Genomic DNA, 20,447 nt, shown 5'->3' with positions numbered 1-20,447 from the left:
TTGACTGCACTGGGCCTTTAAAAAAATAGCCATTGATGACTTTCCAAATGCTATATAAGCCTAAATAGCATCATTGATGATATATGATTGATAAAGTATGGTCACATTCCATTTGCTCTGTTAAACCTACCCTTTGGAATGACTTTGATAGCAACAGTGAATAAGTGGAGATTTCTCAATAATCATTATCATGGTAGCACATTGGTAATAGGCAGTGACAAACATCAAAGCTAAGCAGGACTGGGCTTGGAAGGCTGAAGGGATAGCTATGGATAGATCCATTGGAAGTGCTGAATATCTGAGTTGTTTCAAACATACAAATTCAACATTTTATACAAGGTTTGTCTATGTTGAAATGTGTTACCATGGTGCCATAATCGTGTGGTTGTAATTTCCCTCTCAAAACGTTGATGACTTTTTAAAAATCCAATATAGTTGCCACGTGGTTTCCACGTCACAATACGTTGACAAATTGTGTTGAAACAACGTTGATTTAACCAGTTTGTGCCCAGTGGGATTTGCATGGTAAATAATGTCAAGTTTAGCCTGGATTTATTTTTGTTTCAATTTAAGTGCAAAGTGACACTGGGTAAAAGTGTATTTTCTTGTGAAATGTGTGTGTGGGGGGGGTCTACCCTTTGACAAGCTTAAGTGAAATATTTTCACAAAAATATATACAAGTAGGAGCAGACCAGCACTGATCTGATCATATTTGTATATATTTGTTTTGTTTCCATACTTTGCCAGACAGTCCTCTAAAAAGGAGACATGCTTGCCTGGACGAACAATGGGTAAATTCTGAACATCGAACCATAGGTCTAATGATAAAACACCATAAATGAGTAGTCTGTTGTTACTGTGTTATACACACTCTCTGCAATGGCTGTTAGGATCTGAATTGAGCTGCATCCTGTGTTGCAGGTGTGTCAGTTTCCTTTCTGCCCAGTAGGTGGGACTTGATGCTTGGAGCATGGACCTTGCTCTCTCTCCCGTCACTGTTTCCAATGCGCTATCCATCTGTCTTGGAGCGGTGCTAAAACAACCTGGAACTAACAGCTAACGGCAGCCTGAATACAGTCAGGACAACCTATACCATGCAACCTAGAGAGGAGGACAAGCCCGGAGTAGTGATTCTTGAACCATTTCTAATTTGACGGAGTATTTTTTTACTATTATTCGTTCTCGTCTATAAAATAGATGGACATTACCGCAATTGTGTCAATTTGACAAACCTCCATACATTCACTCGCCCGCGCGCACACACCACACAATTGCAGTCAGACGGGCTCCGGTTAGGAGATTCAGAAACGCTCAAGGATATTATCCCCCAAAACTTTAAATCATGGATTTATTTTTTATTCCACCACGAATTTGCTGGTGGAGGGTATTGTTTCTTTTGAGCATCTTTCAGGACTACTTGAGCAATATGCTGGACTGCCCGCCAACCTGCAGCTGTTCTCCAACTGAGATCTATTGCAATAAGTCTGACAATGGGAAATTCTTTCCTTTGCTTGCACTGCAAGATACTGGGAACAATGGAAATAACAGCATCGAAGATCTGTTCAAGAACATCACCTCAATGTAAGTATTTCTGCCCACTGTGGGCCATCGTGCATCATATGTTGAGCCCATGTGAACCACAACTGTCCCTGTATTTTATTTGTTTTACTCTCGCCGCACCTCCTTAGGTGATATAATCAAGACTGCAAACCTGTGTCTAACTGGTCAGAGATTCAGCTGAGTCTAACACATTTTGTATCTAGAAATCCCTTTCACACGACGTCGTTAGCGTCAAAGATTGTCCTCCAGCCACAAGTAAAATGAAATATATAAAAAAATCAATGTAATTGTCCAAATAGACCTGTTGGTGCATTGGCCCTCATATACCCCAAATACCGACTATTGCTCAAGAGACCCGCGTTTGCCTCTTTTCTAACTGTTTTGCATTCATGTCAGCGACTCAAAGAATTGATAACGTTTGAAAACGTCTGAAAAGGTGGTCTGGACTTAGTGAAATGTTTAAACCAAGAGATAGAAAGAGAGAGATTTATTTCGATCTGCTCTCAATGTGTAGCCGTGTCATGTTTTATTATAAGGCTACTTGATCATAAAACAATTTAACATTTTAGTCCGTGCAATTACGCTACCTCAAAATAATCGTCGTTATATAGATTTGGTTGCCACCCTGTCAAGTTTGTGTTATCAGCCAGGTTTGATGTTCCTATTTTTTTTTTAACCATGTCACTCACTCATATCAGTGGCTATTCTGATGAAGTACCCGCATGTTGATAACATAAAAAGGCTATTTAAACCTGTTGGGAAAAGTAAGATGTCCTTGACAGAAGGTTCCCCCTCATTTATTCCCAATGGGAAGTATTTTTTGGACTCTATAAGTAATGTGTCCGTAAAAATAGAGCACGGACACTGTTGACATCCTTCCCTTTATAAGGCTTTTGTTTTATAAATAAAATGCCATTAGTTCCGGAGAGGAACCATCTCCCCCACCGCTCATAGCTCTTTCAGCTACAATTTTAAGCCATTTAGGGCTCTTCCTCACAGCATGGTGAATTTGTATTTCACCCGTTTGTATTCACCTCTAAATGATTGGAAAAGAAAACAGAAGAATAGTAGTTTGAGAAACGAAAGAAACAATATCATCAATATCAATATATGGAGAGATTTTGGATCCGGGCCGTTACATCGCAAGCTGAAGAGAATATTTTGGTTGAACAAAACCCCAATTCATTAATGATTCTTTGATGAGATTTGCCAAGGACGAGGGTGCCATGACAACCTCTTTGCTTTGCACTGAATCCACTCAATTTCCATAGCCTGAGAAGAAATGTTTTGCTAAGTGCTTAGGATGTAGACCCCATTTGTGGGTCAAACACATGCATAATTACAACGATCTAATTCTAACAATGCCGCCTGGTTATAAATCGCTAAGCACACTATACAACAAGCACACAAGCACCAGTCAGATTGTCTTGACTTTGTAGGTGTCATCATTTTAGTGTGCTTTCTTATTCCACATCCCCTACAAGGCCACTAGAGGGGCTGCTGGTTGTTATTTTACAGAGATGACAACTCTTGGGCATTCGATAGAGCGACACGATTGCAAACGTTATTTTATGTAGGCTACCAGCTCTATCAGAATGTTGGAATTCATTATTCTCTTTTCGTGGCGTGATTTCTGTTGAGCGCTGTCGCAAAGAGCCACATCTTATGGCTTCTGCTGTTATGTGTGTAGGAGTCATTCAGCACCCCCTATCACTGGACAGCTCCCACACACTAACTTGGGTTGGGAGCCGACGGTGTAGGCGTGAAGAAAATCTGCACTAGTGAAATGCAGAAGTTGTTCCTGCACATACACGATATATTGTTAACACGGATGCGATATAAGAGTAGACCTAAGGATTTCCTTGAATATACCATGAACTAATTGTAAATGTGAAAGCTATCGGCCTCAATTATAGCTACATTTGTCTCATGGCACAGATGTTCAGAGTTCAATTTCTAAAATTCAACAATTATGTCGGGAATTGTGTAACAGAATATTCACAAAGATGTCTTTGGAAGGGTGTGTGTATTGTGATTGTCCAATGATGCAGCATACCTCAAATATAGGATTTTATTCAACTTCAATTGAATCCAAATGTAGGCTTATGTATGTAATGCTTTAAATGTCATATTGCACCAAAACATCATAGATGCCATGTTATTATGTCTGAGTTTCTGCTTCTGACAGGCAGTAGGCAGTCAGGCCTAGGCTTTAATGGATTACATTGTTGGCAGTATTATTTCCTCCTGAAAATGGCAGGCTAGTATGCAGCATGAGGGGTATCATCCAGGGGCATGGTAATGTCATACTCTGCTTGGAGTGCTCTGTGTGACCAATCTTTCTTCTTCGTTAGGCTTACTGGAGCATGTTTGAAAAAGCTAATCCTTATGGACATTTCTCTAAAACCAAGTGTGTTTGAAATGGATTAGGCTGGGTTGTTTCGCTGCATAGACAATGAGGAGGAAATTATTCTCTTTGAGAGGCACATTTGTTTTAAGACTCAAGCAGCCTCACTCTTTGACCAGTCTTCAATGTTCACGTTCACAATACAACAGGTGGATTTGCATGATATAGCCATATATCCGTATGAATTGCAGTCACCCTGTTCCCTATAGAGGAGGTGCAAAGACACGCTTTTGGCCTTTTGCTGTCATTGACATACTGTTGGCATTCAATTTGTGCTGCTCTTTTAAGACAAAGTCCTTCCTATCACAGTGCTATCAGTAATTATAGGGAAAGCACATCTGCTGCCAATCCAAATGGCAACACATAGCGCTTTTTGTGCAGTCTCAAAAATGTTATATTTCCTATTTCCTTTCATTACTCCTGCTCAAGGTTGTGTGTGTGCGTGTGTGTGTGATTATCTGTCAGTTTACCTCACCTCATATATTTCCTCTGTGTATACTTTGTCTATTTAGTACCCTAAGAAGAGACTATTTGTTTTCGTCAAGAGTATCCATTAGGATAATGGTATTTTCTCTGTACTTAGTAAGGCCAATCTCTGTAGAAGCCAGTTTTCTGTGCATTTTTTTAAATCCTGGAATTCAGAGGCTGTGGTCAGCTTATTTTAAAAACAACTAGCCTACTATACTGATGGCTTGAAAGATTACTTGAGCATTATATACACTATTTGGACACCCCTTAAAATGAGTGGATTTGGCTATTTCAGACACACCCATTGCTGACATGTGTATAAAATCGAGTATACAGCCATGCAATCTCCATAGACAAACATTGGCCTTACTGAAGAGTTCAGTGATTTTCAACATGGCACCGTCATAGGATGCCATCTTTCCAACAAGTCAGTTCATCAAATGTCTGCCCTGCTGGAGCTGCCCCAGTCAACTGTATGTGCTGTTATTGTGAAGAGGAGCAACAACGGCTCAGCCACGAAGTGGTAGGCCACATAAGCTCACAGAACAGAACAGCCGAGTGCTGAGCAAATATTGCGTAAAAATCGTCTGTCCTCACTTGAAACACTCACTAGTTCCAAACTGCCTCTGGAAGCAACGAAGCTTCATGAAATGAGTTTTCATAGCCGAGCAGCCGCACAGAAGCCTAAGATCACCATGTGCAATGCCAAGCATCGGCTGGAGTGGTGTAAAGCCGCCATTGGACTCTGGAGCAGTGGAAATTTATTCTCTGGAGTGATGAACAGCGCTTCTCTATCTGGCAGTCCGGTGGATGAATCTGGGTTTGGCGGATGCCAGGAACGCGTTACCTGCCCCAATGCATAATGCCAACTGTAAGGTTTGGTGGAGGCAAATCTTAATGCTACAGCATACAATGACATTCTAGACAATTCGTGCTTCCAAATTTGTAGGAACTGTTTGGGGAAGGCCCTTTCCTGTTTTATCATGACAATGCCCGCATGCACAAAGCAAGATCCATACAGAAATGGTATGTTGAGATTGGTGTGGAAGAACTTGACTGGCCTGCACAGAGCCCTGACCTCAACCGAATCAAACAACTTTGGGAAACATTGGACTGCGTGCCTGGCCTAATCGCCCAACATCAGTGCCCAACGTCACTAATGCTCTTGTGGCTGAATGGAAGCAAGTCCCCGCAGCAATGTTCCAGCATCTAGTGGAAAAGCTTTCCAGAAGAATGGAGGCTGTTATTGAAGTAAAGGGGGGACCAACTCCATATTAATGCCCATGATTTTGGAATGAGATGTTCAATGAGCAGGTGTCTACATGCTTTTGGTCCTGTAGTGTATGTTGAGCAATTTGCTATCTCTCCACGGTCTCTCAGAAAGCTTACACTTAAGAGAGTGGGAGTTAGCCTGCACATGTTCACCAAAATGTGGGGAAGCTATGAAAAGGAGGCTACATCTGTGAGTGACCTCACTCCTCCCACACCCCCTGCTCTGCCTCAGAGGAAGATGGAGCACCTCTTTTAAACCAGAGCGAATTAACGACACAGTTGAGTACAGAGTACAGTACATGGAGTACATCTGTGTACAGACTGACAGATGGAAGGACTGTCAGAGTGTTTTCACAAATCTTTATTCAACAGAATTCAACATGATTGAGGCATACAGTATATGTGAGAAAGAGGAGGAGGTGACTGCCATTTTGGAGTGCATATTTTATGATTGCTGTTGTAGAAGTGTAATCTGTGTAAGGTCCCTTTAAGGCAGAGTGTACCAGTGGACCCATGCCCGCCCCTTACCTGGTGAAAATATGGTTTATCATGCTTTGTGGTTTAGAGATGGTTCATCATCTATTGTTAATCATTTATCATAATTGATCAACTTACATGTTAAGTGACCGCCAGGTGTGTTACTTCTTCTCAAGTACAACTGTACAAGTACAACGACCTGACTGGTCGTATCTCCGTGGACAGATCTTTAAACCAATCTGGCGTCTCTCTGCTGAGGTCCGCCTCACCAGATCTGAGAGCTGGATCTAGGAAATGAACTGTCATCAAATGGCATACAAACATCTTGAGCTTCAGCTTTGCTTTCAGATCTATAGTTACTGCTAGGCTATCTATGATCCTGAGCCGTTCTCTAAGGATTGGCCTTACAGTGATCCTAGCTGGAGCTAACTCACAGGCGGAACCTTGCCAGTCATGCAGAAACCCAACCGAGTACTCCATCAAATGTCACTTTGTCAGTTGACAAGATCAAGTCAGAAATCACAGCGTACTTCAAATGTTTTGAATCTGGAGGCGTTTAGCTTTTCCATGGTATAGCAGCAGCACACGGTGTGAATAGCATAATGTGCATTGAGGTGACAAAGCCACTTCCTGGATGACTGAGAAAGATATAGCATATGTAGTCCAATCAATTTTGTGTTTAAGAACCACATGATATAAAAACACTGAACATAATGCTATGATGAATGTGGCATGCTCCTCATCCTTTTGTGACATTGGGTAAACATGAAAACATCACAGTCAAGTACTACAGGTTGGTTATATACTGTAGCATAGCCTTCAGTAAATAAAATGTGATGATTTTAAGACAACTTAGTTTGTCCATTCATGTTGGGGTTGAAACAGTTGCTGTATTTGGTGTTTTCCAACTAGGATAGTGAGCGGTCAGTCCAACGACCCCACTGATGACCTTGAGGGATTGAACAGCTTTTTGGGCACCATTACTACTGGGATGGAAATATACCTGCATGCATGACTGACCTTTCATATGATTCATTATGATTTCCAATAACATTAGCGACCATTGTCCCTTTTTGAAATTGATAACAGAAAGCATACTCCCTCTTGTCTTGTTGTCCACCCCTACTGAAAAGGCATTATGTATTTGACTAGGGCCATTATGCTACCACCCGTGTGTGTGTGACCCCTAATGTGCATTATGCAGAGGGCAACCCTGTTTCTGAAATAGATAATGGCACAGATCAATTGCAGGGATAGTCTTATATTATAGACCCATGTACTGTATGTCTGTATGTGTTTATGTGACAACGGACACTGTCAAGGTCCAACAAATCAATTTCCCCCGGAAACAATATTTTTGTTTGTGTGATGTTTTGGGGGAAGAAATAGTTAGGGTGTACATTATTTTATATGGTATTGATCTTTGAGATCCTTTCTCCTCCAACGTGTTTCCCAGTTGGGAACATCCATTTATTTGAAATTGTTCAGAACACGATGTTCACTGTACTAGATGGACAGGTCATGTGCAACGGTGCTTCTGTACATCATGCTTACTGAACTTTTGTAACTAGTATTCTCTCAATTCACGGAATGCATATGCACTGTATTGAGTCCCTGGGGTCAATTCTTGCAACCGTTCGTCTCTCAATACACGGAATACATGCATTGAGTCCCTGTTTCATTGTTTTTACATTCCTGCCTGTTTATTAAGATGATCAATGTCAGTCTCGTTTACCTCTCTGACCTCATTGGTATGTGCATTCCCTGGTGTGGAGAACATGAGCAATGACTGGACTCTTAACCTATCTATTGTAAAGAATGAATGCACATACAGTCTGTGACATTGCATCTGATGGCTTAAACACATTGTTATATAATGTAGTGTAGACCTTGAATCAGCAGCATCTATACTGAACAAAAATGTAAACGCAACATGCAAAAATGTCAACAATTTTACTGAGTTGCAGTTTGTAGAAGGAAATCAGTCAATTGAACTAAATTCTTTAGGCCCTAATCTATGGATTTCACAAGACTGGGCAGGGGCGCAGCCATAGATGGGCCTGGGAGGGCTTATGCCCACCCACTTGGGAGACTGGCCCACGCACTGTGGAGCAAGGCCCAGCCAATCAGAATGAGTTCTTCCCCACAAAAGAGCTTTATTACAGACAGAAATACTCCTCAGTTTCATCTGCTGTCTGGGTGGCTGGTATCAGACAATCCTGCAGGTAAAGAAGCTGGATGTGGAGGTCCTGGGCTGGTGTGGTTAAGTGTGAGACCGGTTGAACATACTGCCAAATTCTCTAAAACGACGTTGTAGACGCCTTATGGTAGAGAAATGAACATTCAATTCTCTGGCAACAGTCCTGGTGGACAATCCTGCAGTCAGCATACCAATTGAAAGCTCACCCAAAACTTGAGACATGTGTGACATTGTGTTGTGTGACAGAACTACACATTTTAGAGTGGCATTTTATTGTCCCCAGCACAAGGTGCACCTGTGTAGTGACCATGCTGTTTAATCATCTTCTTGATATGCCACACCTGTCAGGTAGATGGATTATCTTGGCAAATGAGAAATGCTCACTAACAGGGATGTAAACAACATAGAGATAAATACGCTTTTTGTGTATGGAAAATGTCTGGGATCTTTTATTTCAGCTCATGAATCATGGGACCAACACTTTGCATGTTGCGTTTATATTTTTGTTCCGTATATATAAATAGCACTAAAAGACTGTGTTTGTGTGTGTGTGTGTGTGTATGTGCCAGACAACTAACTCCCCTGCTGAGATGATGAGCAAATCACAAAATGCTCTGCCAGCCCCTTGTCTTCGACTGAGACCTTTTCTTGTATATGTTACTGGCTCCTACGTTACCAGTTCCTGTGGCTGGAGGTGTAAAGACTATGAATAAAATTATGAAGATTAAATTAACTACCTACTGTAACACTAGGGAAAATCAGTGTCATAGTGGATATTTTTGTACAAGACACTGTAGGACTTTATCTATGTATTTTTATCCTCAGAGATGGAATGTACCTTCATGTTCGTTGTTCGTTAAACTAAAGATTTACAATCTTTGGTTGGTTGGTTAAATCTGGCCTTATCCAATTCTTGTTTCACTCTAGATGAGTGGGTAACAATACTGGCACTCCTCTCTGCCATTGAGCCATCTACAAACAGTGGCTGCTCTCTGTGAGGAGCCTCAGCCTGCCTTTCAAACAATGTCTCCAGACCGCTTTGAAATATTGATCAATCCACCCTTTCTCTCCCCCTAAAACACTGTATATCTTCTGCTGTCACTCACTGATTGTTTTTACGGAGACATACACTATATATTTCCAAATTATTATATTTCCAAATTAGAAGTCTGGATGCACTTTGGTCTCTCTGGTTCCTAATAGAAAATGATTATATGGGAATCTAATGCAATAACAATGATACTGAACACTTGTGATCTAATTCTCAGAAAAAGTGTTGTGGTGATTGTTACAATGTTTCAATCATTTGTATGAATAAGGTAATTTATTTTTTCCCCGAGTTTTCAGTTTCAGTTTGAATCCCTCCCAATACCCCCCCCCCCCCTCTCCCTCTCCTCCCTCTCTCTCTCTCTCTCTCTCTCTCTCCCCCTCTCCCTGCCCCCCCCCCCCTTCTCTCTCTCCTGGTTCTTGCTTATATTTTATTCATTGCAGGGCCAATGAAGCGCCTGATAGACTGTAGAGCACAGTGGATGATCCTGAGCAGTTCATTTCTTGGTTTAGTTGGCAGCTGGCAGATTTACGGTGGCACAGCCTTCATTCTGCATGCTATCCCCAGACCTATGGTTCTAAAGATGTCTGAACACATCACTGAAATGACCTCCTCACTGACCTGTATATTTCAACACTATGCAGAGGTAGGAAAAAGGACACTTTCCAGGACACTGCAGCAGTTAGGGCAGTTCCAATGGTGTATGTTTTATGCATGTAAAAAGTATCCTTATGAAGTGACCTCCCAAATGTATTAAAGCACTTTGTGATGGAACCTTTAGAGTTTGCGAAGATCAATGGCGGCTGCTGTCTTACGGCGTCTGTTTGAACCTGAAGCAGTAAGGTGGCGGTGCCTGTGCTGTGCTGTGCTGGGTGGATATCTGTGCAGACAGCCCCGAGGCTCTGTAATGCTCATTGATATGCAGCAAGAGCCAGTGGAATATCTCAGGAGGCAGGAGGCACCTGCTCAGCTCACACCTTCTACTTGTTCCTCACTTTCACTTTGTACTTCACATTCTGGTGGGGGGGGGGGGCTTCCAAGGAGGCCTTGTCTCTCTCATAGGAATGCTGGAGTTGCTTTAGCTATACATTTGTGGGCTGCTGGTATAGATTGAGATATAACTGCTACTTTGGGACACACGTTAGGGCATATTACTGTAGGTTGAAGTCTAATCGAGAGTCCCTGACATTTTATTTAAATGTTTGGGAAAGGAAATATACTTGTAGTAGTATAACAGTTTTCCCTGCGGTTTGATAGCCATAAACAAAATGATATGAATATGATATGATATGAATATAATAAAGGTGTTTTCACTGTTTTCCCCCACTATTGTTATAGAACATATATTTCAGTGTTTATCCCCATCCTCAGTTCTAAAGGAGGCTGCTAAGCTGTTGTTCTTGTTAATGAAAAGTTTTCTAGCTGTCAGACCGGTGTCTTGACCTCCATTTATTTTATTGAAACCATTTTGGGCTGGTGGTCAAGAGAATGGCTAAGGTCCAAGGATGAGATGTCTCATTGCCCTGCTGATATTAGGAGCACGTAAACAGCTATCTCACCATGACAGAATGAGACCAGGAAGTCATTCTGGTGAGTTAGTTTCTATTGATCCAACTCCAAAGTTCCCCTGGCCGTATTAAAACTTAACCAGTGCCTTGACAAATCAGCAGGGCAGCCTACTAGATATGTGTACAGCTAGAACAGATCTGTGTACAGCTAGAACAGATCTGTGTACAGCTAGAACAGATCTGTGTACAGCTAGAACAGATCTGTGTACAGCTAGAACAGATATGTGTACAGCAAGAACAGATCTGTGTACAGCTAGAACAGATCTGTGTACAGCTAGAACAGATATGTGTACAGCTAGAACAGATCTGTGTACAGCTAGAACAGATCTGTGTACAGCTAGAACAGATATGTGTACAGCAAGAACAGATCTGTGTACAGCTAGAACAGATATGTGTACAGCTAGAACAGATCTGTGTACAGCTAGAACAGATATGTGTACAGCTAGAACAGATCTGTGTACAGCTAGAACAGATCTGTGTACAGCTAGAGCAGATCTGTGTACAGGAAAAACAATCACGACAGCCTTCCTTGTTGCTTCACCTTCTATATGGTGTAAACAACCGTCCATTGGCTGGCGCTGGCGAGCAGAGCGACGCTTCTCTCTCTCAGGCGAGACTGGGGCCCGGAAAGTAAAGGCCACACAGAGGGTGTGGGTGGAGTGAGTGGAGAGTGTTCCCAGACAACGTGACATGGGTTTTAATGAGTCTGGAGAAGCTTCATGTCCTCTGCATGAATAAAGAGCTCCTTCACCAGCCCCTTCCCCGCCCCTTGACCACTCTCTCCAACCCTCTCATCTAAACAGGAAGGAGAGTGAGGCACACATCAAACAGAAATCTAGTGAATAATAGCAAACACTTCTTTACCAAGTAGGTATCTTATTTGTTCTTATTAACATAATAATTGTGGTATTTCAGTGATGAGAATACACATCTAATATACTTTGAGATATGATTCAGAGAGTTGTCCTCAGTACATCGGTTTATTTACTATTTACGTTTTCTCTGATTTGCTTCACTGTTTATTCCTGTCAATTAGTCTCACTAAGTATTTCCTGTTCAGTGCATTTGCTGTTGTAGTAGCAGTCTTAGACTAATGTACTGTGGTGGTTGTTCAGCTCTTTTAGGCCACTCTCCGCCTACAAAATGACCTGTCTGGTACTGTTAGCCAGGCCACAGCATTTCCTGTGTTGTTTGCTAACATCTAAATGAGAACTTGTGTTTTCGGTAACACTTTACGTGACACCCATTGACATGACACGTTATAATCATGCTATAATTAAGCAATAAGGCACGAGGGGGTGTGGTATATGGCCAATATACCACGACTAAGAACTGTTCTTATGCACAACGCATCGCGGAGTGCCTGGACACAGCCCTTATCCGTGGTATATTGTCCATATACCACAAACCCCCGAGGTGCCTTATTGTTATTATAAACTGGTTACCAATGTAGTAATTAGAGCAGTAAAAATACATGTTTTGTCATACCCGTGTTATATGGTCTTATATACCATGGCTGTCCGCCAATCGGCATTCAGGGCTCGAACCACCCAGTTTATAATATGTCTTGTACAACGGGTGGGTCTAATCCTGAATGCTGATTGGTTAAAAACGCATTTCAGCCGGTGTCTATTCCACAAGTTGCCACCAGCTAAATCTATGACGTTTAAAATGCTTATGTACTCTGACTGCGCAATCCACTGTCTAATATGCCCAGCCAGGCACTTTATAAACTTTAAAAAGCATCTAGACATTATCTCACATTTCTTTTAGACATTTTTTTAACATTTCGTTTTCAACAGCGGAGATTTGTATAAACCTTGCTGTCTGTCTCTCTGACATTTGCAACATTGTTTCAATATTCAAATTCGATCTCCAGCTATCTTATAGTAATGAACGTGTCGGGGTCGGGAGTCGGGACAGACAGGCAGCGTTTCTCAGCCAGTCGAAATCATGAATCAGATGGCATCATTTCTATGGATATATACAAAGAAATGTCAAATGAAAAAAGGCCAAACGAAACGAAGTGCAGTTAGTTTGCAGTCTTTAAAGCTTCAGTGTATGAAGTGATTGTATTAGCTGTGTTGTTGGCTAGCTCCTCTGAACAACAATGTCCTGACGAGAGAACCCATTTTCTATAGATACCGTCTCTAGCAACCGACATGACATGGGTTTTAATGACAACAGTGTCCTGATGAGAGAGAGCGTTTTCTATGCCAGGTGAAATAGCACCTCATTAGCTTATTGTTATGGATGTATCCAAATAAATGTCACTAGAAAACAGATTAAACAAATGCAAATGCAGCTACTGTTGTTATTCTTTTTGACATTTGACGTGAATGTAAGTTAGCTGTAGTTGGCTAGCTAGCAAGCAAGGGATAAGAACATTGCCAGCCAGTATGGCAATAGAACTTTTAGAACAAATGACTGGGTCACGTCCATAGATATCGAACAAAAAGACTTAACAACCGGGTCGCGTCTCTAGCAACCGAACTGATAGAACAAATGACCAGCCGGCTTGGGTAGCAACCCTAGATTTTTGTCGGGACTATATCTCGTGGAAGGATGAAATAGTATGAATGAATGAATGAAACCAACGTTTTTAATGAAAATATGCCAATCATTATTTGAATATGTTAACCCGTTAACCCGTTGTATAAAAGTGATCATGTTTATATGATAATGCCTGGAGGATATATTGGCACGGTTTGCTGGCCCCAAACGAAGTCTCGGGCCTAACAACACCCGTGCCAATATATCCTCCAAACACCCGCTTATCGGGCATTATCACTTAAATAACATCTGACATAAATAACACCCCCCATATATTTATACCTGTTGTGACATGTTTTGCATTTTTTTAGTAGCTGGTTATGACACCTACACCTACACTAAGAAAATACACTTTATGACATTGTCAAGAAGCATTATGACCATCATATATGCCAGATAGGCCTATCACGTACATGCCCTTATATCAGTTATCAGTCAAAAAGAGGGTGTCTTGTCCTGCTCCTGAAATCTGTTCCTGCATTCTTCCCAGTCATCCACAGCAGAGCATTGGGGTAGATTAATGTCTGACATCAATGTGGGCGCAATTACAATGATCATTTAACATGGCCAATAAAAAATATAAAATAAACATACTGTTGTCACTTAGGTTATGTTGTAATGGAATGTTTTGCCTTGTGTGGCAGGTTTTGTGGGTTTTGACATTGTTTTATAGGTGTCATAAACAGACATAAAATAACTACCGTGGCAGGTTTTGCAGGTTTTTACACTCTTATGTAGGTGTCATAAACAGACATAAAATAACTCAAAAACTTGTCACAAGTGTAAATATACTGTATGTGCCATGACAGTGTTATGACCATAGTATAACAGGTTATGTATGATAAGCCGTTATAGCACATTATGACATGGTTATGACCGTGTCATAACATGTTATGACGCTAGGTGTCAAGTAAAGTGTTACCCTGTTTTCTTTAGATTGGTCTAATTTAATGTAGCTACTTTACCTCTCTTTCAAAAGGACCTTAATGTGCTATATGAATGACCACAGCTGGTGTCACTGGCGACAATCAGCAAGCCGTTCTGTACTTCTGTACTTCTGTTTCCCTGCTTTGAAAAGTGTATAAGGTCTTTGTGCAGTTGCTCTCCTTTGTGAGTCTGAGTTTTGTCTTTACAATATTCATAACTCTGTTGTCTGTTTGTAGAGTGGTTTACCCAAGGTATTTTTTACTTCTTCCAATTGTACTGGTATGTCAAGTCATTAAGTGATGATTTAGAATGATTTAACAGTAATTTACATTAATTAAGGTTTTAAAATTGATATGGGTGCAGCACATCAACAATGAATATTTAGTTCAAGTTCACTCATCACAAATTTGTCGGGATATCTTGTTTTAATTCATTCGTAATTGCTTTGGAAACTCTGAGAGCGCTGTACAGTTACCGTTTCCCAAATAATTACAACTGTGTCACCCAATGGGATGTTTGAGACTGGTAGACCTAATTGGATTGCAATTTAAATGACTTTTTAAGTGTTTCAAACCTAAAAAATACAATATATTGCATTTAAGAGTAGGGATTATATTTCAGACTGTGAGTCATTATAATGCAATAACAGCCACAGCACAAGCAACATTACACTAGGTTCTCATTATTCTATATGACTGTTAATGTATGCAAATGAAAGGATTTCCTATTACGTTTTGTATAGCTTTCCTCCATTCCCCTGTAACAGGTTTCACCAAGTAGAGGCACCATCTATAGACTAATATCTCATCAAATGTGTGATCAGTTCAAAGTGCATTAAAATCTATTTGGCTGAGCAGAGTCTGGATGTGTGACGTACCGAAAAAGCAATACATGAGAAAATTGAGGTTATGATGTAATCCCAGTGCCCCAGACCCCTTACGGCTTCACCAAATTGCAAAAACAAAGGCACTAATAATTTGACGTTGGCATCTGTAGCGGTGAAAGTGCCAAGTCCCTTTTGCGATATTACAACAACAAAGACGTTACTTCAAATAACGAACACTGTTTTATTTCTGTCAGACATCGTTGAACTTGTGACAGAACAGCAGAGTATGTACTATGATTTATTTTACCACTACGCTGGAGCTCCTCTTCTCCTCTAGCGTTGTTTCCCCTAATGCGGATCTCAGCTTTAAAAATCACCTGGAAAGGTGTTCATATTTGGATAAGGGGCTAATCCAGATGGTAGTATAACTTTTGTTGAAAACACTCTAGTATCAGATTATGCTGAAGTGATTTCTTATATATTTGACTGAAATGTGTGTGTGTGTCAGTGGAGGAAGGGGAGGATCATCCTAATGATTTTCATAAAACATCCTTTTAGGTAAAACAATACTAAATATTTGAACATGTCACCAAATAACTCATTAAAATACACTTATTTGCAATGAAGGGCTACAGTAGCCTCAACAGCACCCTCTAGGGTAGCACCATGGTTTAGCCGGAGGACAGCTATTTTCCGTCCTCATCTGGGCGCATTGACTTCAATACAAAACCTAGGAGGCTCATGGTTCTCACCCCCTTTCATAGACTTACAAAGTAATTATGACACGCTACAGCTTTCTAGCACTGCAGTACATAACATTTGTTGAGTAGTTGACTAAAAGAGAGAGAAAGGTAATTTGAACAATTTTTAACAAACGTATTTCTTCAAAGATTAAGGAGAAGCAACAGCAGAGAGAGGGAGAGAGAGTTTGCCTTTCACGTAATTAGCTAATGCAGCTAATTTAGCAACCTGACTCAAACAGGGAGGAATGCTATTGATGTTAGTTAGCTGGCTAAGGCTATGCAACACTGCAATTCTTTAAATTAATTTGTAATTTATTTATATTATTATTATTTTACTGGAGTCTGCCAGTGTAACTGCTAAACTGCTTGCTGTACACTGTACTGCGTGATTGTACACATGGATTGGATTGTGGGGGGTTAATAATGCGTTAGTTCTAATTTGTTGACTATACCATTAATATGGTGACAATGATGTCGGCTGTGTAACGGCTAGCGGTTGGCACTTGTGCACTGAAGTCCACAAGCGAAGGGAAAAGGTGAGGAGGACAGGTAGCATATGCTGTATGTGGCTGCTATGAAAGTGAATTGTGTGCGCAGGTGTTCAAGGGTGTATTCATACCTCCGATTCTGTTGCAAAACATTTCTTAAACGTAAGCAAACAGAACGAAACGGGGAGGGACCTACCTATCAATGTAAAAAATATAAAATATCTAATACTCCCTAATCTTAAATGGCATCGACCGTCACTGGTGTACGTGTGTGGTGTATGCCGGCCTGTTTGTGTTTGCGTGTGTTAGTGCCTGTATACAATTTTTGTAACATTGTTTTTAGTATGATAACCATGTCAAATTCTAGTATGCAGATGCGGAAACTGGTGATAAAATAGGTGACACCTACAAAGAATGTCTATTCAAACCCTGCCATGATTCTCTTTCTGCGTCTAACCCACTGAGGGTTTTGGACATTGTGTGATCAGTGTTCATCACCACTTCCCAGTGGATGCTGAATACCAGACCTAACAGTACCATCTGTCAATACATTTTGCAATGAGAAATGTGTGGGCAGCGGAAGCAGAAGCGGCAGCGGCAATCATTGCAGGGCCGTGGTACTGTAGAGATTGAATTCAAGCCAGGCTCATGACTGCTCCTGCCTGGTGGAAAAAGCTCTTTTACACACTCCAGAGGAAGGTATACTGATAGTAGGTCTACTGAGAGATAGGATGGAGGATTCAGCACGGCTCCTGCCCTCATTCTCGGTCAGCACACAAATTCACAAAGCAACCCCCCCTTCCCTTTCTGCAGTGCACACACTGTACCAATACCCTTAAGAGAGGTTCTCCCTGCTCAGTGCTATACTATCCCTGCAGATATATCTAACCCTCTACCTAATTAAATTCTTCAAAGTAAAAGGATCGTCCAGCACAGTGGCATCATGCCCTACGATCTGCTGTTTCTCTGTAATACCACTAGCCACCTAGCAATTTTATGAAGCTGACTTTAGCTAGCCCAGATAGGCTCCCAACCTCATAACTAGCTACCAAGATGCCATTTCAGTCTATCAATCAAGTTAGAGTAGCTAGCTTGTCTATCTTAACTGTCATGCCTGCTGGCAAGGTTGGTAGACTTTAGAAAAAGCAAGCAATTACAAAATGTCATGAATAAGACTCACATTCCTTTAAATAATTTACCCAGATTTTAGCGGAGATGCAGAGAAGCAAATTTACTGCCTTTAAAGTACCACCAGTCATGAGTATACAGACAGCTCAAATGTTTTATATATATATATTTTTACATAGAATTAAGCATAATGATTATGGCTCCAGATTGCAGGAAAAAGCTGTTCTCAAATTTACAGACAGGGGTCCTAGCCCCCCTCCAGACCACCCCCCACCCATCTTCATGTACTTTGCGCCCCCAAAGATTTGTGGGCTGCCACATACATAATGTATGTAGGATTTTAATTTCACCTATATTGTCACAGCAAAATAAGCAAGAGGATTTGAATGTTTAAACCATAATGTTGCTTGAATGGTGGTTAGGCTACAAGAAAAGTCAAATACTGTCCGTGTGGGTTTTCAGTGAATGTATGTAAATCACGAAGCTCATCTTCATTTCCTGCGATGCAACAAAAGAGTGATCAAATGAAGATCTTACAGCTGTACACACACCGCCATCTTTTATGTTGAAATGGAAGATTAGTAATAAACCGGTCCTGTTTCAGGGCATCTACTTATCATTTGTTTCGTTTCTAGAAATGATATGGTGCTACCCCACACATCTAGGAAAAAGTATTGCTGCAATTATAAATCTCTATGAGTTATGATTGTAATGTTGTGTGTGGGCTGTTGTGTGTGGGCTGTTTCCTTTTCATAGATCTTGACTAACCTGAACGTCTGAGGTTCCACTATGTTGAGAATAGGCACTGAGGAAATGGAAACATGTCTCATGTCTGCACAGAGAGAGTCTGACGAGAGGATAGTGATCCCAGATCCCAGCTCACCTCTCCCTCCCGCCCCTCGCAGCCCCTCCCAGACGGCTGCCTATCCCCTCCTAGGGGTGCCTTTGTACAGAGAGGGCAGACCCCTTTTGAATTATTCATCTATTCATGAGGCCAGGGTTATTTCTGTCCGCTGTATTGACAGACATGCCATGCTTGTCTTATATGAGTGGAGGGGAGGTGGAGAGTAGGGTAGATGGTGTTTTGTCCTAATGTGTGTCATCCTCAGCCCCTGTGCTCTGAGTGAGGCGGAGGGGTCAGTGCTTCAGAACACCAAATGACTTAACCGCCGCTAAATATACAGAGCTGTCGTGTCTTGAGTTTTGTTTGTATGAAATACTGCTGGTGTATGCTGGTGTGTTGAATGCACTGCATAAAAAGAACAGCGGTACTGTGAAAACTGCTCAAGAGGTTTTGGGCTTTGTGAAACACTACCATATTTCCTGTTGTGTTCTGAAGGGGATTTTTCCACACAATGCCATGGGGCGATTCCATGCAAGCGGGACCGGAATTTGGGGTATCAGATTGTTCTGGCAATTAGCTTATTTTTAGACATATTATTTGTAACAATATACTCTTCAAACTAATCATATTTCCAGAGTGGGCTCTGGGCTCTGGTAGGCTCTGGTACTTTTAATGATATGACCCATTTTATACATATAAATTGACATTATCGATCATTAACCAATCACAGCCCTCCATTAAGATTGCACATTCAGGAAATCACCAGCAGTGAGAGTTCCCTTTAAATGCATTTTCCCATTCACTGTGTTGGTGGTGCCCATAAAATGTATCATAACTTCAGAATTAGCAGAGAGCCCACTGGAAATGGTACTTGTGGAACATATTGTTCCAAACAAAATGTCTTAAAATGAACAACATCAAAAAGGGTGGTTTTGAGATATTATATTACTGTCTTTAGTGTTGAATAAATGAATGTGAACATTTTGTATTTCAAAATCATACTCCATATGTTAAAAAACCCTATAAGGAGTATAATGACAACAAGATGTTGTCTGTATCATGTACGTTTCACAGATCACAGGGTCTGAATAGGTCTAAAAAGTGCATAAAATGGCCACTTTCATCATGATTTTCTCACAAATGGTTTGTGATACAAATGTACAAAAGCATTTAAAGCATTTAGAAAGTTTCCATGTGAGATTTGCCAGGATAATCTGTGACACCAGTCTGCGATTGCCAGGATAATCTGCTCCCGCTGGCGTGGAATCGCCCAATGATGCTTGCCCAGGAGAGGGCGGAGAGAGTTCCCTGGTCTTATCCAATGATGCTTGCCCAGGAGAGGGCGGAGAGAGTTCCCTGGTCTTATCCAATGATGCTTGCCCAGGAGAGGGCGGAGAGAGTTCCCTGGTCTTATCCATTGATGCTTGCCCAGGAGAGGATGGAGAGAGTTTCCTGGTCTTATCCAATGATGCTTGCCCAGGAGAGGGCGGAGATAGTTCCCTGGTCTTATCCATTGCCAGTCTGTCCATTATTAGTCACATATCGGCTCTTCCTCCCCTGATCATAGTAATCCCCCCCTGTTGTTTTATCCTCTCAAAATTCTTTCATCATAACTCAGACACATACCTCTTATTTTCCTCAGACTGCTCCCTTCCTTTCAAGCCTCAAGATAACCTTTTCAAAGTAGCTTAATCCCTTTGAGGGGGGAAATACCCCCTCCTTCAACGCGCCCCTTTAGAGGCAACAGACGACTGCGGGGCAGGGGAACAAAGACGATGCCTGCTTAAAAACACGTTGAAGAACAAAGAGCTGGAAAGAAGAGTTTCTTAACAACAAAGCCCTCATAACACCACTCATAAAATATACTGTGATATTCCACTGACTATGTCTGTGGTACTTACATTTACATGTGAATCAAAGCACAGCCTATAGGTTCAT

The 20,447-nt window shown here is 41.3% G+C and overlaps 1 protein-coding gene across 2 annotated transcripts in view; it reads left to right on the top strand.

The window, feature by feature from the left end:
* The first annotated feature begins 982 nt into the window (after nucleotides 1-982).
* ntrk3a (neurotrophic tyrosine kinase, receptor, type 3a) overlaps nucleotides 983-20,447 on the top strand; it is a 256,336-nt gene continuing 236,871 nt past the window's right edge. For both annotated transcript variants that reach the window (XM_036953153.2, XM_036953129.2), the window contains exon 1: nucleotides 983-1,581. In XM_036953153.2, coding sequence (XP_036809048.1) covers nucleotides 1,343-1,581 — 239 coding nt within the window. In that variant the 5' untranslated portion in view covers nucleotides 983-1,342. The remainder of the gene's footprint in view (nucleotides 1,582-20,447) is intronic.

This window comes from Oncorhynchus mykiss, chromosome 2 (assembly GCF_057628025.1).
Source record: "Oncorhynchus mykiss isolate SJ-2025 chromosome 2, ASM5762802v1, whole genome shotgun sequence".
Classification (NCBI taxonomy): Eukaryota; Metazoa; Chordata; class Actinopteri; order Salmoniformes; family Salmonidae; genus Oncorhynchus; species Oncorhynchus mykiss.
This window is presented reverse-complemented; position numbering and strand designations above follow the sequence as displayed.